This window comes from Perognathus longimembris, chromosome 6 (genome assembly GCF_023159225.1).
Source record: "Perognathus longimembris pacificus isolate PPM17 chromosome 6, ASM2315922v1, whole genome shotgun sequence".
Lineage (NCBI taxonomy): Eukaryota > Metazoa > Chordata > Mammalia > Rodentia > Heteromyidae > Perognathus > Perognathus longimembris.
Genome location: NC_063166.1, coordinates 3,601,849 through 3,628,118, shown reverse-complemented (window position 1 = coordinate 3,628,118; position 26,270 = coordinate 3,601,849). Strand labels below are relative to the sequence as shown.

The window sequence follows — 26,270 nt, the reverse complement described above, 5'->3', positions numbered from 1 at the left end:
AGGCGAGAGGGACCAGCTGTTACCCCAACTTCATACGAATTAATAAGCCATGGCCTGTTCACCAAGATGAAATTCCCGCCCCCGTGCCACTGCGGTCTTTAGAGTCCCTTCTGATAGTACCAAGTAAACGTTCCTTCTTCCTTCCCCATTGGTTTCAAAACTACTTAGATGATTCGCTTCTTTATTTTCTCTTTTGGAGAGAGAAGCAAAGTGGAAGAGCATGGTGGATTCTTTTGTGTTTAAACCGCAGATTCCACAACCTGCTCCCCAATAGGAGCTTCTCAGTTCAAGAAGGAGAACAAAGGGTAGTCTCCTCTTGGAAGAAAGCTGTTGTGGGTTATTCCTGGAATTTACCTCAAATTTTAAAGAGCTGTTCAACTCTGTAGTTATACATTTCAGAGGTTTGAAAATGATTATATATATATATATACACACACACATATATATATATATTTATATACACACACAACTGGTATCATCCACACATTTTTTTTTTGACATATGAGCAATTCTACGCTTGGCAGCTAGGCCAGTCGCCAGTATGCTGTCATATTTAAAGTGGTAGGAAGTTGGACCACGATGGTTGCTCGTTACAATGAAATATGCGCGCCGTTGGGCAGGTAAAGGAGTCCAGGGAGGCGGGTAAAGCTCCAGGTGGGGCCGGGGCTCGGGCGCACGGATGTGGGTGGTGCTGAAGGACAGCTCCACCGAGTCGGCCGGCCGCGCCTGGGCTGCGCGCTGGCCCGCGGGCTCCGCTCGCGTGCGCTCCGGCGGCCGTTTCCCCTTCCGTTGAGGATGGGCGAGAGCCTCGCCCTCTCCAATGCTTGAATGTGATGTGTGCTGGATGACAGGGGGAGGGAATCCGAAGCGCAGGGCGGGAACTCGAGGACTCGATTGTGAAATAAGTCAAATGCACGCACAGGCGAGAGAGGGAAACACTCTCGCGCCTCTTGCCATCCTTCCAAGAAAGATGCCGAGGTGCAAAGCAAGGCCATGGAAAGCGGGGGACCCTTCCATGACGTTTTTATTGTTCTGGTAAAAATGGGCCCCTGTTGCTCCCATCTCTGGAAAGTCTTGTCTTCCTCTGCTATTTCAAACCAAACACTGATTATCCAAGAGACCGCTGCAAATCTGAACGCGGGTGCAACCGGGCTTGTTTCCATTCTTCCGTTAGCTTCCGCGTCATTCCAGCTTGCCGCTGCTAAGGCCTGCCTTTCCAGGTGTCTTGGAGCGAAAGGCCTCGTGAGTTCTGCAGAGGAGGCTCTGTCTCGGTGTGTCTGCCTGGGTTGTGTGTGCTGAGGACAATTGAGGCTGGAAGGCTAGGAACTGCTGCCCTATTGGGGTGCACATTTTGCCGTGGCCATGTTGCCCTTTACCCCAGGACCCCCCATGTTCGATGACACACTCTGGAAGCCACTCCTCCCTATTGTCCAGAATGTGCAGGGGAATAATAATCAATAGCTCTGGTCATAAAAATTCAGGAGCTTAGTTCCTGCACGCCTCTATGCTGGCCTTGCTCAGGGAATCCTCCCTTACCCACTGCACAGCCCAGGTCAGGCCTTGGGATTCTCCACACAAAACACCATGGCTTGCAAAGCATTTCTTTTCGATTAATAATTTTGCTATTTTTTGCAAAAAAAAAAGTCTTGGATACATTTGCATTTCTAATCAAATCCAGAATTTATGGTGGTGAGAAAAATAGTTTTCACTTCCAAAGACCCTCCAAAATAGTTTGTTTTTTTTAAATTTTCCTTGAGGGAAGACATGGGCACATGAATCGGATTGGAGTTGGGTGGGGTGGATGTTGTCTTCATTTGCCGTGGGCGGAAGGGTGAGACTTTATCAGTGATTCTTTAAATGTGACCACTTGGGTGTCATCTGTCATTCTTTGGACTCACTTAGCGGCTTCTACGTAGGGTTTGTTCGTTTGTTTGCCTGTAATGGAGGCCTGATCATCACAAGATGGTGAGAGAAGGCAAAGGCGAGGTAATAACCACCTAGATAAAATATTTGTTACCATGGGGGTGCGGGCTCCGCTCCCCACGCTCACTCTCGGTTAATGGTGTGCGTGGTTTTGCCCGCAGCCCCCGCCACTCCAACCATCAGAACCAATAATCTTTACTTTACCCTGTGCTTGCCTATCGATAGCTTCTTTCGCCTCGGGCATTGGCTTTGATATGTTAATATTTCTGAGTAGCAAATTCTGCAGAGATCATATTAATGTTGTTCGTACAGAGAGGAGCTTTGCCTTCCTTGAGTATTCAGATACGGAGGTTTCAAAAGGCATCTCTTGAAGAAATGAGACTTCTATTTACAGGAGTTGTCTATGTTTTTAATCATTAAAAAGAAAAGGAAAGAAAACCCACCAACCCCCCCCCACCTCCTGAGCCTCCCCCACAGCCCCCTCCCCTTGGAGAGACGCCAGTCTCTTTCATTTCCTGCTCTCCTTATTTAATACTAAGAGCAATATTGACAAGGACCCCGATGAGGAGCTTACTCAGGAATGCACCCGGATGGCCATGTCAGGGCTAGGGGTTCAAGTGGGCAGAGAGCGCCGTGGCCTTCCGGTGGGGCTGGAGGAGAGACGGAGTCATTCTCCTGAGCTGGTGGAAAGTGACATTTTGGCCCTGTCTTCTTTTGTGAAATTGGAATAGCCCTCTTTAGAAACAAGAAAAAGAAGAAGAGTTGGGGGCTGGATTTAAAAAGAAGAGTCTGGGAAGGCCCTTGTTCCGCTTTGTGATCGCCCTGCCTGGCAGCCGCAGGCTAATTTCAGAAGCTTAAACACTGCCGTAGCCCCTGGGCCCTGCGAGGAGGGAGGACCGGGCCACTGGCAGGCGGGAGCCCTTTCCGGATTGCCCGTGGCTACACAAAATACAAACTACTTTGAATCAAAACATTTTGGGGGAATTAATGTGATTTGAACCCTGCGCGTTTTAAGCTGGCTCGAGTTTGTCAGATCGCTTAAAGGTGACTGGGACTTGAAGGAGAAAGCATTTTCGCCACGATACCAACACTGTCAGATCTGATTTAATTTTTAAAAACACTTCTGCTGGAACGCAGCTCCGGCTCCAGTCGCCCCTTCTGCCAATCAGGGGTTGGTGGAGCTGACCCCTCTAGAGGGTCTCGGGCTGCGGGAAGGCGGGCCCGTCTTTCTTCGCTTCTCCCAGCCCTGAGCCTTGGCGGTTGGGGCAGGGAGACACCCTGGCTTTTCCAGCCACTTCTGGATGGGGTGACACGGATTGGGCCCTCTTATTCCCTTTCCTTTGTCAGCACCTAACTCTTTAGTTCATCCTTTGCGGGTGGGAACAGAGCCTGCGGATTCACCTGGTAGTGCAGAATTGATACCCAGGCTCTTTTCTTGCACGAAGTCAGACACAGGCACAGAAGGATCTGGAAGCATCCTTTGCAGAGTATTTGTCAGGAGGGGGCGGCCTCCTGCCTCTCTCCCCCAAAGTCTTTATGGCTTTGAAAATCTCCAGAATGCAAAGCTCTCTCTGCGTAAAGAAGGGATGACCCATCCCTTCCCTCACACCTGGACCTACCCAACCTCCAGCTCCTGCCTTTTGTTCTGCCAAAGACCCCCCTGCGGGGGATCTGCAAAAGTCCTAGCAACACCATTACCCCCATAATCCTGTATCCTTCCTCCAAGTACTGCAACACCAGGCTGCCGAAGCCGCACCGAAGGCTAGCTGGGTGGCAGTGGAGTCCCCGCCCCCTTTGCTGTGTGATTGCAATTAATCTTTGCTGCCGGGAGGGGTAGAGGGGGAATCACTGGGGGAGGGAGCTGAGCAGGGAGAAAGACTAGAGGGTAAGCATCCCATCGAGTCCCAAACACACCTCACAGAAAAGCCACGGCAAGAACAAACAGAGACCGGAAAGCCCTTCTAATCGCTTACACATTTTTAATGTGTCAGGAAAAGGGGTGGGGTGGGGGGAGAAGAAGGACGATTACTGGAGATGAAGAAGGAGAGTGAAAAAAAAAATCCCTGCCATTTGTATTTCTTTCATTTGAATTGTAAACATCTGTTTGGCTGTGAGGCGAACAGAACATTTATTTTGCTCCCAAGATTTGGTCTAATTATGTCAATAGCGACAAGTGAGGTGTGTATGGGCGGGGGATGCTGAGACTTTGGGGTGGCAGCGCTCCCCGCCCCTCCCCACCAGCAGCAGTGTGTGCAGCGCATCTGTAGGGGGGCTGGGGGCCTCCGGCCTCCCTGGGTGTGGGGGGCAGAGCATGAGAGGTGCTCCCAGCAGCGTGGAGGCCCGAGGGAAGCCCTTGGTGGTCCTGGAGGCCCACCGCTTGCTATCGGCCACCTTGAGGAGAGGGAGACAGAGCCCCTGGTGCAAGCCTCGCACAAGGTCAGAGTGGACTCCCGTCCACCTCCACGGCTTGTGAGCCCTGGGACACGGCGGCGGCGGCTCCAGGCCAGGCCGTGTGCAGAGGCTTTTGTTGGTGTTGTGGAGCGCTTGCAAGCATCCAGTTCTCCTGCAGAGCTCGCCAACCCCCAGGGAGACAGAGCAGAGGGACAGGCAGAGGCCCTAAGGACTACAACCCAACCCAAGCCCCGCCAAGCTCCTCCTGTCTCCCCTCCCATAACCTCCACTGCCCACGGACACAGGGTGGATGTCCCTGTCCAGCTGCGAAGAACACAGTCCCCATCGACTTCGTGTCGCGCAAGCCCAGTCCAAGGGCCAGAGGACCTGTGTACTGCGTGTGTCGGTGTGTATTCTGTGCTTGGTTTCTTCAACCCAGACTGTGGGGCTAACTTCCTACTTTGCTTTGGCAAGCTTCTTCATTTTTATTTTCTCCTAAGAAACCATATCCAAGACAATTGGCCTAGAGTCAATCATTCCACATTGTTGCTGTGGCTACCGGGTAGAGTTTGCATGTGACAGGAAATACAGTAGTCATGTCTCATATTTTCAAATGTAAAAAAAAAAAATATTGACATAGCTGGGTGCCAGTGGCTCATGCCTGTAATTCTAGCTACCGAAGGGGCTGAGATCTGAGCCACAGAGTTCAAAGCCAGCCCAGGCAGGAAAGTCCATGAGACACTAAGTTCCAATTAACTTCCAAAAAGGTTCACGTGGCCCTGTGGCTAAAGTGGCAGAGCACCAGCCTTGAGCAAAACTGCTTTCAGGGACAGTACCCAGGCTCTGAGGTCAAGTCCTGTTACTAGAAAAAGAAGAAGAAGAAAAACCTGACCTTGGAAAACTGCTTTTGTGAACCATGAGTGGAGAAAAACCATAGCTTTAAGACAAGGTTCTGTATGAACGCTCTGGTTCTTGTACCAAAGATGACCCTAAGTGGACTGACACACTTGTGCCTCACACACCTGTAATGAGGGCTAAGGTGTATCTGTGTCCCCCACACCGGCAACACCAGGGATTTAAGCTTGCACATCAGGCATCCCTACTGTGAAGTGCTGGGTGCGTGCATGGCTGGCCTACCTTGAGAGCTCATTATTGCCATCTGTCATCCGGGTCCCTGAAACAACTCCTACCCTTACTATCTCCAAATACAAGACTCTATTCTTTGCCCCTACCTTTCCTAAAATTTAAACCCCCAAGAAGAGAGAATCTCAGATTCCCCAAGTTGCTGTAAACTCTACAAGTTGCCAAATCTTTAGCCAGAACGAGAAAGCTCCCCAGGCTGCAGCAATGCCAACTATCAAAGCAAAAGAAATTCCCTTTAAAGATGCTGCGACATAAAAAAATAAAAGACTGCAGAGTTGATGGCTAATACTGAATACAAAATAAATCCTTCAGGCAAATTGTATGTGCATAACACATACTCTTAATATGCAGCCTGTGTAACTTACCTACCACATACCTGTGTGAGATCCAGCTGAAGACTCAACCTGGGTGTAAGAGCAAGGAATCAGCCCAGAGAGCGAATAGATGGCTGGGTAGTAGGTTCTGTTCCTGGCAGCAACTAAGCTTTCAGCACTGGGTTCCCTTTGACAGAAGTGTAGGTTTTTGAATGGAGGAGAATTTGATTTAACCTCTTTTTATTAAAAGAAAAACAACAACGGATGATTGTCTACATTTCTTAATTAATTCTTTTATTTGCATTTTTAGTGTGATGATACAGGCAATGTGAAGAGGGGTTACAGTTATATAAGTCGTGTAATTAGTACATTTCTGTCTGGACAATGTCCCTCCTTCCCTTGCTCTCTTCTGGTTCCAGCCCCTCTGTCCCTACCCCTTACTTAAATGTTTGAACTCACTGAAAATTAGCAAAGATTAAAAAGTGTGCCCTTCACATTTCAGAACAGCCAGAAAAAGCATACATACCTAGACTCAATCATAATTAGTCTGGGCCCAGTTTGGTGAGATTCCGTTCTCTGTCAGTTAGGGCCTGGCTAGTATGCAAGTCAGATGTAAATAAGCAGATGAATGCGTTTGTGATTTATAGTACCTATGGACAGAGGCTCGTTTTAGGAGATAGCTATGTACATTTTGGATATAGCCAATGATTTCTGTCCTTGTTGTTGGATATTTTCCTTCAGTCTAACCTAAATCCTATCGCTATCCTGGTCAGGATTCTCAGAGTATTACATGAAGAACACAGATTCCCTGACCCCTGGCTTGCTTTCCAGTTTGCCCAAACTTTCAAAAAGGTCGCTTTAGTGTTTCTTTTTCTTTTTGATGCATTTTATACCTATAAGAACAAAATGAAAATATTAGTGAACGTGATTGGCAGCTACCAGCCTGGGAATCTAAAAAAAGAATAATAATCATATCATCATCATTATCTTCACAGTGTCTGTGGTTTAAACCTCTCTAGGAATGCAAAGCGGGGCGTACCGGTGAATATACACTTGGAGCTCCTAATGAAGGTGGTGTGTTGTTTGTAATGGTGTTGGGTTTTAGTTTAAAAACTGACATACAAGCCAAGTGCCAGTGACTCACTCCTGTAATCCTAGCTACTCAGGACTCTGAGATCTGAAAATGGTGATTTGAAGCCAGTCCAGGCACAAAAGTCCCCATAAGACTCTGAGCTGCAGTTAACCACCAGAAAATCAGAAGTGGTGCCGTGGCTTAAAACGGTAGAGCACTAGCCTTGAGCAAAAAGGTCTCAGGGACAGCGCCTCGGCCCTGAGTTCAAGACCTTGATTGACAAAAATAAAACAAACCGAGATATAACTTTTTCACCTTCAAACTTAGGGCAGATTTCTAGGAATTGTGCACAGGGATTTTATCTAAGTGTACAAGAATTGACTTCCAGCCTGGGGCGTCTGCCCAGACTTTCTGACTCTATCCTCTGTCTAGTTTTGGCAAGGTGAGCAGGGTTACCGGCAAGCCAGCATGCTAAGGGACATAGATACCATTCTCAGCACTCAGGGGAAACGTGAGGGAATGTAGAAAATAAGATTGTACCCAAGTTGACACTGATGGCAGCATTAGAAAAGTAGGGTAAGATTACCTTGTCCCCCCTGTCATCATCCCCCCAGGCCAGGAGCCCCTTTGCTGTTGAAAATGAACCCCCCAGGCGAGGTGAGGTACCCAGAACATACCCAAATCTGACTACTAGAGCCCAATGATGTAACAGTTCATCTGTGCTGCTTAGTTAAAAGAAGAGAAAAAAGGTAGCATCTTAGCTGGGTGCCGAGGCAAGGGCTGAGTCTAGTCCAGTGCTCTTGAACTTGAATGGTATGTGTCTCACCATCCGATCTTGTAGCCATTCAAATCCTGACTCCCAAAGTTGGAGACTGGATCCTGTGGGCACAGCTGTGGTCAAGGCATTTGAACAACGTACACTTGCCCGTTCTTTTCTCTCTACCCACTTAATTTTTTTTCCTTCGTACTGTCCACAGCTCAAGAAAGAAGCTGCAGTCTCACAAAAGACAGCTTTGAGCTTGAATTTGCCACCAGCCTTAAAACCCTGCCCTCAGATGACTCCAGGGGTGAAAGAGGCAATCCTGTGCCCCCCAAAAATATAGGCAACACCACACATTTTCATTGGTTCCGTGTTTTTATAGTGAGTGAGCAATAGGAAATTCATATTTGGTGATCATCAATGAACCCTCAAATCTACTTCAGGCAGATTGGGGAATGATCTATTTCCTTTGTCCTTTTATCCTCTTTTCCCTTCCCTTCCTATCCTTTTCCTTTCCTTCCCTTCTCTTCCCTTCCCTTCCCTCCCTTTCCCTCTCCTTTCTTTCCTCACTCCCTCCCTCCCTCCCTCCCTCCCTCCTTTCTTTCTTTTCCTTTGTGCTGATACTGGGGTTTGAATTCAGGACCTCATATTCTCACCTGGCTTTTTTACTCAAGGCTGGTAGTCTACCACTTGCACCACAGCTGCACTTTCTGGCCTTTTTCTGGTTAGTTGGAGATAAGAGTCTTATGGACTTTTCTGCCGGGGCTGGCTTTGAACCGTGCTCCTCAGATCTGAGCTTCTTGAGTGGCTAGGATGACAGACATGAGCCACTACTTAGCTGATCCGTGTTTTCTGGAAGAAATGGGAAGCTCCTTTTCTTGAAGGAACAGTGAATAAACAGGACCTACTTTGGGGAGGGGCAGTTGTCTTTTGGAGTTTGTGTTTTAATTCACGGATGTATATCTTGATGTCCTAGTGCCAGATCTTACACTAGTGAGCTAGCCTGTGTGCCATAAGATGGTGATATTTGCGTTTCAAACTGCAGCCGTCCACTCGCGGCCATTTTCCTCTGTGTGGTATGGGGTGGGCAAAACCTGTTGCAAAGACGGTCTTCGGAGCAGGGTCTGAGATGACGTGGGTGATGTGCTGGGGTGATCTATGTCCCCCAGTCCCCGGCCCTCGTGGCTCAGGTGGCCCCCTGCCTCTCCCTCCCGCTGACGCGGCCTGCGTGTTTGTCTTTCCAAGGTGGCACGTGCGTGGTCAATCCCACGGACTTGTTTTGCTCGGTTCCTGGCCGTCTGTCCCTTCTCAGTTCCACTTCCAAGTACAAGGTGACCATCGCTGAGGTCAAGAGGCGCCTGTCGCCCCCCGAGTGCCTCAACGCCTCGCTCCTGGGAGGCATTTTGCGGAGGTGAGATGAAGCTGCGTCTTCTCCCTGCCCTCCCTCCACACCCTCCGCCCTCCGTCTCCATGTCTTCCGTCCAGTGTGGCGCTCCCGCGCGGCCCCGCGTGCTCACGACTCAATTCACGCAACGTGGACTGAGGCTGTCCTTTCTTCTGTATCGGTTCCCGAACAGAGCAAAATCCAAGAACGGAGGCCGCTGCCTGCGAGAGAAGCTGGATCGGCTGGGCTTGAACTTGCCGGCGGGAAGACGGAAAGCTGCCAACGTCACGCTCCTCACGTCCCTGGTGGAAGGTAGGCTTCCAGTTCTGCAGCGCCTCCCGCTTGGGTGACCAGGGAAGGCAGGGAGGGGCCGGGGTGAACCTCCTAACTAACGTCCGTGGAGCTGACTGACTGCAGCTTCCGCTGAAGACGTGACAGGTTATGAAATATCAGTCAACTTATGGGTCCTGGCGAAAGCGGAGAGTTGGAAGCAGCCCCTAAATTACAGGGATAAAAGTGGTCTGAACGATGGCTGTGTTTAATTGTTACTTTAGCATTTAGACAAATCTGAATCAATTCATTATAATTCAGTACCTGACCCACAGGGTAAACAACGCTTGATGAGGAGTTCATAGGAGTCTAGGCGAGATACCAGGCCTGGTCTAGCATTTTGTTAATCCTACCTAGTAGATGTTCTAGAAGCACAGTGACGCTCACTGTGAGGGAATAAGCTTTCAGAGAGGATAATCCGAGTCAAAGAGAGCTTAAGGCTAACTAGGAGAACACAGAGAGGAAGGTGGAAATAAATTCCTAGAAGGTACTTTTTTTCTGAATTACATTTTCTCCTCTGTTTCTACAATAATGACTAAATCGTACACATTCCCAAACAATCTTCTTCTAAAGTGAAGCATTTTTAGGCATTTTAAAAGGAAAATCTATATGGTAGAACTTTGCAACATCAAAGCAATATTCTTCAAAATCCCAAATGCTATTAATGTTTAATACATAAATCACAAGAGCCTTTCATGCCAAGCTGCATCTAGACATACCCTTAACACTCCTTGCATCAGCTAATTGTCCATGTGTCATGTGGGGATGATTAAGTGAAAACAAGCAAGACAGCCATCTTGACTTTTCTCCATATTACTCCTCCATAGCATTTTCTGATGAAAATGGAGAATGTCCATGTTCTTTGCCAGGCTAGGTAGCATCCACCTGCAATCCCAGCAGCACTCAAGAGGCTGAGACAGAGATACTGGATGTCAGAGGGCAATGCTGTCTGAATGAAAACAACAGCACCATTGTAAACTTTCACACAAGGGATGTTCCACTAATCAGGTCTATGCAAATGCTCCCAACCCTGACAAAACTCTTAGGTATGAAACACTCTGGTTGCAAACAGGGTGGATAAAGCCTACTCAGCCTGTACTATGTCCTAGATCAGGTAGTGAAGAGCGCTGAGCTTGGTAGAAAGATGTCACTTATTCACTTTTATGAGCTGGAGGAAGGGTAAAATGAGTGCTGAAAAAAAATAACAACAAATGGGTTGGTTCTGAAAGGCGATGGATTCCTACGTCTTTGAAGTAAAACTTAAAAATCATAGCTTTTAAAAAAAATAATAATTGTTTAAGATAGAATAGCAGGCATTCCTGAACCATATATATGGATGGCAGTACTCGAGTGACTCTATAGGCTGGTGACACACAAGAACTAGCTGAGAAGGGCTACTCAAATGTCCCTGGGCTCCAGTTCTAAGCCAACTGAAATTCTGTCTGGAGGTGTGACTCAGGCCTCGTGGCAGCTTAGGATGCGAAAGCACCATTCATGCTCCGTGGGTTCCTTCCCGCTGTCCAGGATAGATGAGCTATGACTTCTCATGGAGTGTGTAAGTGGTGTGAACGTTGAAAGTCTTGAGAAAGCCTTGCTCCCCTCAGAACACAGAACCCAGGCGACAGGAGACAGAGAGGCCAGGGTGCTCTCAGGTCCTCTCATCACCTTATGCAGCGGGCAGGAGCTCTGAGCTGCCCTGTGTTGGAGAATCTTCGCCCTCCCTTCCCCTTCTCTCCTCTCCTTTCCTCTCCTCTCTCGCCTCCTTCCCATTCTCTCCATTTCCCTACTCTCTCCTGTACTATTTCCAAATACTGGGTATGATCTCCAATCCTATACAGTTTAAATCTTTAAAAAAAAAATCTAACTCTTTTACAGCTTCAAAAAATATAAATTCCCCAAAATAGCAATTGATTTTAGGCATACTTTTTTGTTTTTTACTACTTTATCCTTCTATGTAGGGCTATGCTATTTCCTTGAGATGTCTGCTAATGAAAAGTCTTTTCTTGGATGTACTATCTCATTTCCCATGGCATACCTGCGAATACTGATCATTCATTTGCACATATTCAAAATTATTTTGAATATATACAAATTATCCAAAATAATTATACATAAATGTATATATGTGTTTGTCTGTCTGTCTGTCGCCAGTTGTGCCACTTATAAAATCTATTAGCCATTCCTTTACTACTTTCTCCTCTCCATCCCAGAACAATATAACCTTCTCAGTAGCATCAGATTTTAGAGTGGCTTTTTACACCTGTCTTAGCTTCATTTTTCCCGGATTTATGAGTAAATATTATATATCTGTATATTTGGAATGGGGTTGCAAGGTTAAGGGATGTTTGCATCTGCAATTTTGACACATTATTGGCAGATTCTTCTCAGCAGGTGTCACAGTTTTATAATCTTCCCAGCAATGTGTGTAAGAAGCAGTGACAAGATAGCATTTTCCTCTAGTTTGAGTAGGTAGCAATATAATTTTTAGAAATTCTTGCTAAGGTGATGAGATGTAGACAAATTTGTTCTTATAAAGACTGGAGACTCTTACATTATTTGTGCCTGTGTTTGCTTTGTGTTTGTGGGGTAATGCTCTGTGTTTTTCATTCACTCATGGGGGATCATTCTGCATTAAGATAATGGGTTGTTTCTCTTGAGTATCTATCAGCCTCACCCTGGGCTTTTGTTTGTCCTTTGTTTGCTCTTAGGGGATTTTGGTGTTTGTGAAGGCCTTTGCCAGGCATACCGAACTGTTCAAAAAGTTCGCACCATTGTTATTTCTCAGATAACTTTGCAGCTTTCAGGTTTTATTATAATATCACAAAAGGCCTTTGTACTTTCAAGATTATTAAAAAGCCAACCCATGCTGTCTGTCAATTACCTTGTGGGTATTTTTTTAATGCTCCATTCTCTGATCCATCTGGAATTTGTTTTGTTGTTGGCTGTATGGTATGGATCCAATTTCGCTTTTATCCAGATGGCCACCCACTTGTCCCAGTACCTTTTACTGATAACCCATCATTTCTACCAGGTTGAAAAGCAAGCACCAATTCACAGGACACCCCTCCACTAGAATCAGGGATTTTTCAGTGGGTGAATATCTTTGTTTCCCTGATGATGCTCCTTCTTCTGCTGCTACGTTTCCTTATTCACTGTCTCAGCTAAAGAAAGCACAGCAGCATGTAAGGAGCTATCTAGACAGACTCTCCTGGACAGCTCTTACTCAACCATGGTTGAGAAAATTACTTCAGGAGTTTCCGAAAACTGGTCATCCCTAATGCCAGAGCTTAACTGGTAAGGGATGGATCTACACTTCCTCAACTATGCAAATTCTCAGGTAATGGGACAGCAAGGGTTTAGAAACGTTGCCTTGGAATGTTGTCTAGTTAACTCAAAGGTTCCACCAGTACAGCAATACACTAACATTTCTGTGTGTTCTCAATATATACTGTGGGAACCTATAAATGCAGAGCCGTAAGGTCAGCCTTAGAGAATTATAACGCCATTCTCCATCCCTAGAAGGCTGGGGTTGGCCCTCCCAAGACCTAGTGTGCTTAGCATTACAATGGCCACAGTCTCCACCCTCTCCATAATCCCCATCTTCACCGGGATCTTCACTGGACCTTGGAGCTCACACGCAGGTGGCCTATTCGAATTGGCTGTTTCCTGCTCACCTTCACATCCTGGGCTCAGGAAGTCACTAATCCTAGGATTGTTCCCCGCACCTTGGCGCCCTTACCTCTCAAAGTTGGCTACCTGCTCACGGGGACCCCCTGGAGCTGTTGCTGGAGTGAGGCAACAGGTCCCCTGGTACCCCGAAAACCAATTCCACGGCCCGGTCTCCATCCTTGTTTGACCCGGCTGCAGCGAGACAAGGCGCAAGCAACGGTGTGCAACCTCTGGCGCCCAATGTGGGGCTCGAGACTCGACGTGGATGAGTGGGGCAGGGGCGAGAACGGAGGAACAGCCTGGACGGTGGCCGCAGCATCGGGGAGGTCAGCCGTGGAAGGCTCCAGAGTTCCTGATCCCTTGGAACGCGTGCCAGGACACGCGTCAGGACAACCAGGGGAACCCGCAGGGTGAGCTCAGAGCAAAAGCGCCGGGCATCTGGAGCCCACGGGCATACGGCCCACTAAGTCAGGGGTGAAAGTAAAGAGCAAAGGCACAGAGAGACTGGCCTGGCACTTAGAAGAGTTCCAGACTGTCTGCTGGCTCCACGGGAGATGCTGGAAGTGCCCCCATGGAGGGAGGTTCTGCCATCCTTTGGTGTGGCTCAAAGCCTGGGGAGGAAAGTCCCATCAAAAGTTGAGTCTTTATGCGACGTGACTATAATGGCGTTGGGGTGTCATCATCAGGCTCCTCCGCCTGGAGGAAGCTTCCCCACAGCGACAGAGTGTGGCTACACAGCCCCGAGTCTCCTGACAAAGAGTGGACACATGTAACTAAAATCCCTTGAGTCTCGCCACCAGGGGCAAAAGGATGAAACTCAAAGCTCCGAGCCTCGCCACAAAGAGCAGAAAGATGTCACCAAGCAAGAGCGCTGGGTCTTGTGACAAAGAGCTAGAAGATGTGACTGAAAGCCTTGAGTCAGCAAGATGTGAACGAAGGCTGAAGATCTGGTGACCAGGGACACGAGGAATGGAAGGCTGAGAGGGCGATGAAGGAAAGTCTTCTTCTGGCTCCTCTGGGGACGAGACATGTAACCAGTCTCCGTGCCCTCGGTGCCCTCTGGGGCCGTCCTCTGCCCGGCCTGTAGAACAGCCAGGGGAACTGGAATCTCACACTAAAGTGCCTTTGGGGGAGCCCTTTCAACGACAACCACTTAACCAAGAAGAGGGCAAAGATCCCCCTAAAGGCCGCTTCCATAAACAGGCCATAGGCACCCAGGAGGCCACCTCCCTTGACACGATGGGCATTCTGGGGGGATTAGCAGAGGCCCAGTGGCGAATTCACCACAACTGGAAAATCTTGGCCATAACCTGCCAAAAACCCAGGCATTATCTGCAAATCCAAATGTGGTGGAATGACGAAGCCCACAGCCGAGAATTGAGACAAGCCAGGGCGGATGGATGCAGGCTACAGGGAGCTTGCCTGGGCGTGGCTAGACAGGGACTGGATAGAGATCTAGTAATCAGTCAGAATGGCAGAGCAGGGAGGGCGGTAACAGAGCCAGGATAAACAGCTATCTCGTCTGTAAAATCAGGCGGGGAGGCCTGAAACCTTGTGTTGATTTCATAGCCCGGTTAGAAGACAATCTTTGTAAAGCTGTACTACAAACTGACTTAAGACATTTACTTCTCCAAACACTTACCTTTGATAATGCTAATTTGGTAACTGTAAGCTGTGCTTCCCATCAAGGCTGCTAATGAGAATCCTATAGATTACCAAACACTTTAGATGTATATAAAAATGTTCAAGGATTGATCCATAGATTAATACGCCTTGCCAAACAAGTTGTCTGAATATGTTATGTTCTTTACCATCTAGGTCTTAATCATGTATGAAAATGTTGTTTATTGTTGACAAAACCTTATGTTTTGTATTTTTTTCCTCTTGGTTTGTTTTATGTTGTCTTTCTGTCTAATACTGACCACGTGGTTCTATCATATTGGGCAAAAATAGCATTTGCCATTGGAATTCCAAAACAATTTATGGCAGATTTTCATTTTTAAATCATAAGCGCACCTTAAAAATCTTGTGCACAAAGGTGTATGTGTGTGTGTGTCTGTGTGTCTGTGTGTCAACATATTCAAAAATTATCTGGTATTTGGATGCTTAAAATCTGTTATCATGAGAAGGAGTAATATTCTCTGTCAAACTAAAGTGCTTCTATTCTAAAAGGTAATGTTCTTGGTACTGATACTTTCTAAAGCTATTTGCTTTTTGACTGCAATTGTAACCATTATCTATGCTGCTGGTGCCCAGCTGCTAAGTGAGGAATGCAAATCTTATGTTGAAGGGGTTAATTATCAAGCACGTACTTGATAAAAGGAAAAAAAGTGGGCAGTTTTAAACTCAAGCTGCCAACAGGGCTTGTCAAATTTAGGTATAGGCGAGTATGTCTAAGAGTCAATACAAACACAAGTTAAAGAAAAACCAGTTTAAATTTATAGAAAGTTAGTAACAGGAGAAAAGGATTTAAAGTAACAAAAATGATTTCCTCTAAATAAATAAGGGCTTGTAGAGTAAAAATTGCCTTGAAATATTTACTCCAACAGGGAAAAAAGCAAGAAAGACCAGCCCAGGACGGTTCAAGTACGTAGCAGATGGTATATCTATAAGTAAAGCTGGTATGTGATTAAGTTAACTATGATTTAAACCAGGTGAGGATGTAGTGTGAAAACTGAGTCACAGACACCCTAGGCCAGGCAGGTATTGGGGGCTATTTTCACAGACACCCTGGAGCCTGCCGGGAGATAGGGAGCTGTCCACCCAGCTCCAAGGCCTAGAGGTGAGACCAGACCTTCCTTAAACTGCAGAGGCCTGGCTCAATGGCTCTAGAGCCTGGAGGGGCCCTGCTTTACCCAGGTACATTTTGTTATTTGGCCCCAGGGGAGCCCTGCCCTCAGTGCTAAGTTTAAGTAAAGCCTGGCTGAGGCTTGGTCTCCACCCAACAAGTGACTTTTGTCTTTCAAATCTCTGCACAAGGCTGTGCAGAGCGGCAGGTTTTTGTAATTGGCCTACCCACAGACCACGATCATCCCGATATAGACTCAAGAGCTCAAGCTTTCAAGATATGGCTTTTATAGTTTCACACCTGGTTATATATCTGATTTCTTTATGTCTATAATTTTACACACATTTAAGTTTGTCAGGGTTTCCATAACATAAAACTAAGTAATAACTAAGCCAAAGTTCCCTTAAATATCTATTTATGTCAAGGTCCTTTGGATAAACATCTTTTCACTAAAATGCTAATTTTTACTTTAAAACGAACTTGCTAAGTCTTTTACCAAAAAGCTCCTAAAGAGTGGCCCCAGCTTTACATATGTGCTTAACATGTCTGCAATGTGTATTTAGTATATGGTTAATATGTCAATTCTCCAAAGTATGTAAGTTGTTTTAATACAAAACTTCTGTGACAATCAGTCACAGGCTCAAGAAGAGCTGCAACCACTATAACATTCAAAATATCCAGATCAAAAAGGTGAGGTCTTCTTACTTCTAAAATAGACACATTGAATTTTGAAAAAAAAAAGTTAAATGTTCTCCTATTTCAAAAACACCTTCTGATTTTACTGACAGGAGCAAAAAGGGGAAGGCATATTGTTCCAGTAATAATTAATGCCACCTATCTATCGACACAGATAAAGGAGGTAGAGTAATTCAACTACTCAGGGATAAACCTCCTTCTGTTAATCTCTAGAGTTCATTCCCAATTGTCCCAGGGCAATACATTTTTGGATCATAAGGGACTATGCTCCTACTTACGCTAACACTAGATTTCAAATTTTTCTAAATAAGTGGCAAATTAAACTCATCACAAGAATCGCTTATAATCCACAAGGAAAAGCTGTTATGAAACGCAGCAATCCTATACTCAAGTTCCATTTAAATAATAAAAAGGGGGAGGTATGGGAACCCTTAAATGCAGACCCATACGGTCGGCCTTAGAGAATTGGAACACCATTCTCCGTCCCTGGGAAGGCTGAGGTGGTCCCTGACAAGACCTATTGTGCTTAGCATTACAATGCCCACACTTTTGCCCCCGATAATCCTGATCTTCACTGGACCTTGGAGTTTTCAGGTGGCCTAATAAAACTGGCTGTTTACTGCTCATCTTGGGGTCTCCACGGAATGTGCACCCCACTGATCTGCAGGAACCATCTTGCCGTTTGCTTTTCATTTCAGGGTAGCGCCAATCATAGTCACTTTAATTTTTCCTCATAATTTTTTTGGGGGGGGCTAGGTTTTATTTCTTTACTTTTACTTTTTGCTTTCCAGTACGGTAAATAATTCCTAGAAATCCAGAGAGAGTTGTTTTAGTATTCTGTAACTTACCTTTGCCTACTTTAATGGAGTCATTGAGTGTGTCAGCACCTGCTGTTATTGTCATGGTGGAAAAATGGAGTATCCGTCCACTGGGGCTACTTTTTTGGAAGACACTGTGCGGCTGCGCGCTATCACACTTCTAGGTCCTTACAGTCCCACATCAACCAAACCCCCTAAAATCTTATTCGTATGCTTGCTTGCATGATTCTAAAATTCCAATTTCCCCCCTCAACCTGTTAATACCACAGAGAATTTGACTTTATGAGTTTTGTTTGTCTGTGTGTGTGTTTCTCTTAAATTGTTTTATTTTTTATAGAGGTGATAGACAGAGGTGTAAGAGTCCGGTAAGTCAGGAAAAGAGTACATTTCTTTTGGACAGTGCCACTCCCTCCCTCCGTGTCTCCCAGATTTTCCCTCCACCCACAAGGTGTAGAGTTCATTTCAATGTAGTGTCTAGTGAGTACACTGCTGCATGGTTCACCCTTTGCTTCTCCGTTCCTGTGCCCTCTTTACCCTCCCAAAGACAGATAAATGAACAACTAAGACAAACAGAAAATAAAACAAAAATAGCAATGAAGGAAAAAACAAACTTCGTTTCACTTCCTGGAGTTCATTTCGATAAGTATTTCATATGATCAGAGGCATACAGGCAGTGAGCCTTTGTGTTGTGTGTGTGCTAAGAGCATATATATATAATATATATATTAATTTATTGGTTCATTTCCTTGCTTATCCTTAGATCTTCATGCACAAAGCTTTTGTGGCAGGAGACAGACCCTTTCACCAGATATCTGAGTGGCTTCACTTGCCGTGTTTGCTGTAGCATCAAAGAATTTGACTTTACATTTTTATCATGTTTTTAATAGCACATGTATTTTAATTGATGCATACATTTTCTGGTTCATCTTTGGATCTTCACCCACAAGGCTTTTGTGGCAGGAGATACACACTGTAACTGGATATCCGTGTCTTCACTTGCCACTTTTTTTTTTTTTTGATGTAGCATTGCTATGCGTCCTGTAACAATGTTTCATGGCATGCAGAGGAAAGCAGTAAACAGAAAGAAGGGACGGAAGGATCTGGCTGTCAGTGTAGATGTAAATAGCAGCTGCTCCACTCAAACTGTTTCTGTAACGGCCTCGCAGGGAGAGCTCTACACAAAATGGGGCAGATCGCGGGGAATTGGGCTTTAGCACGAACTTCAAGAGGCATGCTATGCCTTCCTCCTTTGGGCAGTGTTTTTGTAGGCAGTAGTCTCTGTCCAAATCCTATGTGAGTATCTGTGTTAACAACACCATGTGCAGCTATCCCATATATACAACCCGATTTGCTGCCATGACGCATAGTGTTGTTGAGGGAGTTACAAAACTGAGGGGGAATACCCAAGAGTTTAAGGGTGTGGGAGCTATTGGGTGAATCACACTTTGGTACTTTTATTTTCTAATTTGAAACTTCTCAAATAGTCCCCCTTGGTTATATATCTACAGAGCAATGCAATGTTGTCTAATTTGTCTGCCAAGTAGGTGTATGTTTCCTGGACTATTTTCTTAGGCTAGTAAAGTGTTGGGGGAAATCACCTGTGAAATGTTGCTTATTGGGGGCTGGGAATGTGGCTTAGCGGTAGAGTGCTCACCTTGTATGCACGAAGCCCTGGGTTCCATTCCTCAGCACCTCATAAACAGAGAAAGCTGGAAGTGGCGCTGTGGCTCAGGTGGTAGAGTGTTAGCCTTGAGCAAAAAGAAGCTTAGGGGGGCTGGGGATATAGCCTAGTGGCAAGAGTGCCTGCCTTGGATACAAGAGGCCCTAGGTTCGATTCCCCAGCACCACATATACAGAAAACAGCCAGAAGCGGGGCTGTGGCTCAAGTGGCAGAGTGCTAGCCTTGAGCGGGAAGAAGCCAGGGACAGTGCTCAGGCCCTGAGTCCAAGGCCCAGGACTGGCCAAAAAAAAAAAAAGAAGCTTAGGCCTTGAGTTCAAGCCCCAGGACTGGCAAAAAAAAAAAATGATGCTTATTGGTTTAGTGCCAGCACACACACATACACACACACACACACACACACACACACACGAATAAAATAATAAAAACTAAAATAAGAAAAAGTGAACTTAGAAAGGCAATGGCCTTTTCTACCTCACGAGTGTGAAAAATGCTTATTTTAAAGTTTGCTTAAAGGGAAAATAATCTGTTCAAAGCATTGTCTGTACTAAAAGTGTAAGAGTAAATTAATTATATTAGACTATCAAATCATCAAACAGGACCTGTCATAGTATAGGAATGAGAAAAATGGTTCCAGCCTGAATGTGTGATATCAAAACAAGTGGCAATGTCAGTGTCAATTGATAACAAATAACTTAAACATACTTGCATATGGCCAAGAGTCCTTTGGTTCCTATCTGTACACATTGAAAACTCAAATCAGAAAGTTAGCTAATGTCTGTCTGATAGCCTGGCAGGTCGCTGCATTGCATAAATGTTCTCTTTGGCCAAATGAATGAGAGGCCAGACTCCAAAAATTCTTGTTTAGCTATCGGGCCTGTGCCTCACAAGCAGGGCTGGGGATGGCTCAGTGGCAGAGTGCTTGCTTAAGATGGGAGAGGCCCTGGGTTTGATTCCCAGTGCACTCTGAAGCAAACCACTTTCAACAGGCTCTCAGTCTTGTTCCTTCTTTCACTTCATAAAAGCTGATGTGTAGAGTGTAGACAGATGATCCAATAAATGATGAATCAAGTTTAGTGTGCCAGGAAAGATGTGTGCACTGCGAAATACTCACAGCTTCACTGTGTACTTGGAGTTTTTGTATTTGTATGTTTGGAGAAAAGAGACTCGGAAGTGGCTATTTCTTGTCAGATACTTACTTGTAAGAAGACAGTAGTAATTTCAGGATCAAATTACTCTCCGGGTTATATGCTCCCCTCGCTGTATTAACCTAAAATGCTTTCCTGTTTTGTGTAATTATTTGTTTTCTTAGTAACTAGGAATTTCCCAGTAGCAAAGGCTATTGAGTCTTTGATTTTTCTAGAATAAAAAATGAGTGTCTTTGCTAAAAGCACTTTATTTCACCTAGCCTGTTTTGTGTATTAGCTTTCAGATCTACTAGCACTTTTTCCCCTTTTACACTATTAAATATTTTACTCATTCCTCGTATGGACTCTCAGACTCTACCCATTCTGAAATAGATCAAGTTTAATTCATTATGTCTCTGTTGGATCAGCTTCCATAGTCACCGCCTTAACTCATTTGATTCTTGTGATACCACATTTCCTTTTACATTTCCTAAGGTCTCCAGAGTATCAACCATCCATGATTATAGGTGATGTTCATGCAAATGCAGAGAAAATTATAGAATGCTACTATAATAGATGGTTTCTTGTTGGTATCATTGGGACTATTATTGTCCAGAGACAATAATCTTTCACATCCCATACTTTTTTCTTTCTCCCTTTTCATCTGCTTGGTGGAAGCTTCATATGTGCAAGAATGTGGGTGTGTTCACATGCATGCATGCATGTGTAAGTTGTGAAGTCAAACCTAAATCCTTGCACATACTAAGCAATCCCTGTACCACAGAGCAATAACTCCAGTATAATAGCTGGATTTTTAAACAAGTCTAAGTTAACAGGTTACATTTGCTTTGATGAAGCTTTCGCAATTTAAAAAAAAAAAAAAGGATACCGACCGTTGTTTTCTAGATGAACATTCTTTGTAAATCTTATTTTCCAGATAAGATATTCCCACCCCACTTTTTAAAATTTCACTGAAGTACGTGTGATTTTGTTACATGTAAGCACTACACATAATGCTATCGTATTTGTAGCTAGTTCTCTAATCACGTACTGTACTATCTTCCACAATGAATCATTATGAAAGTAATATAATGGAATTATTTGTGTTCCAAAGTGCTATTTTGAACAGTTATTTGGACTCTTTGCTGGGCATTTTGGTAGGTGTCCTGGACATCAGAAGGAAGTTCAGGGGGACTGACCAGAGGAAGCAGCAGTTGGGAGACAAAAGACATTTGCGGAAGCCTGTCCTTGGGAATTCTGCAGATTCGTAGATGTCTGTCTGGTCAGTGGATCAGGCCGTGAGCAGAGTCAGAACTCCTGGGGTGTGTTTCTGTTTCTGCCTCTTGGTTTTCCACCTTACACTGACTAGAAAGTCCCTTCTCTGCTCCCCAGTTCCTCCTCGCCCTTCCTCACTGGGCATCCCCAGTATCCTTGCTTTGGGATTGTTTAGCATAAATAGAAGGAAAAAATAATGCTGTCTTGAACCAGAAGCAGCCACAGCTAGGGGACTCTGTGAGCTATTGGTGTTACCAGGCTGCTGTTGGTGAAGGAACTGACTCGTGTTCTCTACCACCAGGGGAGGCGTTGCACCTGGCACGGGATTTTGGCTACACGTGTGAAACCGAGTTTCCAGCCAAAGCAGTAGGAGAGCATCTTGCCCGACAACACATGGAACAGAAAGAGCAGACAGCACGGAAAAAGATGATCCTAGCCACCAAGTAAGCTGCCCGGCCTCCCTCCTCACTCTCCTGTCTTCTCTGAGTAAGGGGCGGGGTGTAGAAAGCCCTGGCTCTCCACCATGAGAGGGTTCACACTGCAGCAGTGAAACCCATCCGATGAATGCTACCACCCATCTGCCCCAAAGCCACGGTTACAAACAGCTGCCCACGTGTTGAGGTAACCAGGCTTGTGGGAGCCAGCCCTTACTTACTGTATAATTTAAGACACTCCCGGTGCCTTTAATAAAGAAGGATCATGATCTCCAAGCACGGTTTCTGAGGAGTAGGATTGAAACATGGGGACAGAGGAAGACTTCTAGGACCAAGAACCAATGGCAGCTCAGCATGTGACAGTTTTTTAGTGGGAAGATCTATGGCAGGACCTTTGGTCTTTGTTTCTATTTTGTTTGTACTCTTCTTTTCTTTTTCTTGTGCCCACCCCCGAGATTTGGACTCAGGCATTGTCCCTGAGCTTTATGATTTACTCAAGGCTAGCATTCTACCACTTGAGCCACAACTCTACTTCTGGTGTTTTGGTGGTTCGTTGGAGAAAAGAGTCTTAAGGACTTTCCTGCTCAAGCTGGCTTTGAACTGCTATCCTCAGATCTCAGCCTCTTGAGTATCTGGGATTACAGGTGTGAGTCTCCAGCACCCAGCACAAATAGCTTCTTTACTCAGGGGGTCTTCACTGGTGATGTTGCCATGTCTCCAAAAAGAACTGAAAATACGTATAGTTGCTGAGTGTAACTGATTGTATAATCTCAGCGGAAAGGTCAAACCTTGTCGCAGGTCCTGAGATGGTTATCGGTCCAGAAGTCCCAGGGGCAGCGTCAGCTCTCTGGGGCTGGGGGAGACTGCTGGTGACCCAAGGGATCTGGGCTCGCTCCCCACACGTTACCCAAGGGGAAATGCTTCCATTCTTTTCCTTCTGACAGTGATAGGGGTGGGGTTTCCTCTTGCATATCCTGAGACTCACACCAGAGGCTCCAAAGAGACCCCCTCCAAGGTTCTCCTTCCCCAGGAAGTTCCCCAGGAACTTCTCAACCACCACAGCCTTCCACACACAGGTTCCCCTCCACACATAGGTCCCTGTCTCCCATCTCCTGGGGGCCGCCATCCACGCTGTCCAAGAGCGTGGAAGTCTTTCTGTGTACTCAGACTGTCCATGAGAGTTTCTTCCCACAGAATAAAAGAAGTACTTCCAGATTCATACTTCCAGATTTGTTGAAGTTGGGATGAGACATCCATTTGAAAGTAGTGAATTCAACCAGCAAATACCCTCTCTCTATACATAGACAGTAAATTATGTGCATAGAGTATGTATATATGTTGAAATATATATTCAAAACACATAATATGGTGCTGGGACGTGGCCTAGTGGTAGAGTGCTCGCCTAGCAAGTATGACGCCCTGGGTTCGATTCCTCAGCGCCCCATACACAGAAAAAGCCACAAGTGGCGCTGTGGCTCAAGTGGTAGAGTGCTAGCCTTGAGCAAAAGGAAGCCAGGAACAGTACTCAGGCCCTGAGTTCAAGCCCCAGGACTGGCAAACACACACACACACACAATTAAATCCAAAATTGTTGAACCCGAAATCCAACTGCTGGTGCCCTTGGCCCAAGTCACCTATGGGTTTCTTTTTTGCCGCCACAAATAATGGATTTTGTTCTATTTAAGTTTGTTATACAGGGCTGGGAATATGGCCTAGTGGCAAGAGTGCCTGCCTCGTATACATGAAGCCCTAGGTTCGATTCCCCAGCACCACATATATAGAAAACGGCCAGAAGTGGCGCTGTGGCTCAAGTGGCAGAGTGCTAGCCTTGAGCAAAAAGAAGCCAGGGACAGTGCTCAGGACCTGAGTCCAAGGCCCAGGACTGGCAAAAAAAAAAAAAAAGTTTGCTATACACAGTTTGCAATTGTATAAAAGGCCTATAGTTAAGGGTCTTCAGTTTAGTAATTCTTCATTTCCTATCAAATATCTTAGTGTAAGTTTAAAAACTGAGATGCATTTGTAAATTCTATAGACATATCAGACAAAATACTTTCTTCTTGGCTAGGAGAAAACATAGACAAACTCTTCATTAAATTTAGAATTATGTTTTCCATTTCTATGTTTTCTTTATCTTAAGATAAAGCAGAAAAGTTAATGATTTTAACTGAATGTTAACACCAGAGTAGCTGTCAATAGGAAAAAGAAAGAAATTCAAATCCAGAAATCAGCTTTTAAAAAATGCCTAAGAACAATGACGTAAATGATAAAATTAGAATGGATGATTCATCAAAGATTATTTTGTGTTACATAAGTCATGGTATGACATTTTGTTTTGAGACGTAAGGATATCTCATACCTTAGCTCAAGAAACAAAACTTTAAGAATTGAGCTAGTCATAAAAATAATAACTCTGGAACTGTCATAATGAGTCAAGGGCAGTAACTGCCTATGAAGAAAGAAAGGGCTGTCACCTTTATTCAAGTCTAGAAACTGTCTTAAGTCAGTGAGGTAGGCAGTAGGATTAAATATCCAAGATAGGAATTCATTATACTGTTGGATTATTTCGAAGATGGCATCATGTCTTTTCTCACTCATCAATTTTATTATAGCTTAATACAGGAAAAAGGTTGATTTGTCAACCTATATACTATTTTATTTAGTTATCTAATATCATGTACCCCCAAGACTAAACCAATGTTTTGCTCTTTCAAGGCTTAAAATTTATTTCAATCTGAGAGAAAGTTTTACAAGTCTTCAGGCAACTTAAGGCTGTGTCTCTCTCTCTCTCTCTCTCTCTCTCTCTCTCTCTCTCTCTCTCTGTGTGTGTGTGTGTGTGTGTGACAGAAATAGGGAGAACGTGAACCATAGTGTTGAGCTACTATACAGAAATTCATATTGCTAGTTTAAAAAAAAGATTTCATCGGGTTCTACTTAAAGTTTTAGTTAGAAACCAAGATAGCAATGTATCTCTCTTAAATAACACAGAAATACCCTAGATGATAGTGTCTCCAGGAAATAGCAAAAATACCTAGAGAAAGTTGCACTCAATTATTTAAACACAGTGAAGGCGCTATGTCTGTATTTCTTATATATGTTTACCCTTTAAGTCTATGCCAGTAGTTGAAAGTGTTTGTCCTGTGCTTCTGCTGCAAATATGAGTTTGAAGTCATATATTGAGGTCTTTGCTTCATTTGATTTGATTTTTGTATAGAGAGAAGAGTGGGTATCAGACCCCTTCCTGTCCATATGGTGGTTGGTTTTGCCATCATAGTCCTTGAGTTCACTCTTTAGGGACTGCATCAATCACTGGATTAATTGGACTTTGGAGGTTTGTTGTTATTTGTTCTTATGCCAGTCCTTGAACACAGGTCTTGGGTGCTATTCCTAAGCTTTTGTGCCCAAGGCTAGTGCTCTACCATGTGAGCCACAGCTCTACTTCTGGCTTTTATGGTAGATAATTGGCGATGAGAGTCCCCTGCCCAGGCTGGCTTCAAACTGTGATGCTCAGATCTCAGCCTCCCGAGTAGCTAGGATTGCAGGCATGAGCCTCTGGTGCCCATCTTGTGTTGTTTACTATATAGTTGTTTTCCCCTTATGTTGTTTCTTTAAAATTTTATCCTTTAGATTGTGTGTTACAAGTGCTTTGTTGTTATTCAACATACACAGCCAAGCTCTTGGCTAATGAGAAAAATTCAAATCATGTAAGGCAAGAAAAACAGTAGAAAAATGTCCCACAGTGCACTTTTATTTTGGCAAGCTATCAGCTTGAGTGAAACATAATATTACAGTTTTTGTGAGGCCAATAACTAACCTTTGGGTAAGAGATTATTTGCTTCAAACATTAAGCATAAAATTAGTCCATGAAAGTCTATAAAATAATATAATATGGGGGGCTTCTAAAGTCAATTTAAGTTGTGAGTCTGAATAATGTAAGCCTATAACTTCAATGAAACTCATTGACAGATATGATATTCCCAAAGTCACATTTTCATATTGCTAAGGAGCAATGATGAATTGTAATCTTTTCTCATTTAATTTTTTAACCTAAGATTAACCTATGAACATTCACTTTTAAAAATGAACTTTGACTTTCTCATTGCCCAAGGATTGTTTTTTGCCTTAAATATCTCCATGGTCCTCAATTTCAAAACCAACACTGTGAACATGAACTGTATGTTGTGGGTGGAACTTCAGAGACTTCTTTGCCCCCTTTCAAAAAGAGAACAAACTTTGGTAAAATATCATGCATGACTCAATAGCTATGTGCATATGATCATATAAAGTGATGTGTATCAAAATCAACTCCAACAAATGGAAACAAAGAGGTGTTTTAGTTATTTTTTTGTTATTGCTCTTCTTTTCTCTGTGGTTGCTATTTTTGTTTTCTGTACCTTTTGTCTTATGTGTAAGTTTATCTGTTTGGGGGAGAGGGAGGGGAGCACAGAAATGGTGGGATAAAGGGTGAACA

At 44.7% G+C, this 26,270-nt stretch overlaps 1 protein-coding gene across 2 annotated transcripts in view; it reads left to right on the top strand.

Annotated features, from left to right (window-relative positions):
• Tfap2d (transcription factor AP-2 delta) overlaps positions 1-26,270 on the top strand; it is a 41,415-nt gene that overhangs the window by 6,097 nt on the left and 9,048 nt on the right. For both annotated transcript variants that reach the window (XM_048347295.1, XM_048347294.1), the window contains 3 exons: positions 8,849-9,014; positions 9,181-9,299; positions 21,670-21,811. In XM_048347295.1, the coding sequence (XP_048203252.1) occupies positions 8,849-9,014; positions 9,181-9,299; positions 21,670-21,811 (427 nt within the window). The remainder of the gene's footprint in view (positions 1-8,848; positions 9,015-9,180; positions 9,300-21,669; positions 21,812-26,270) is intronic.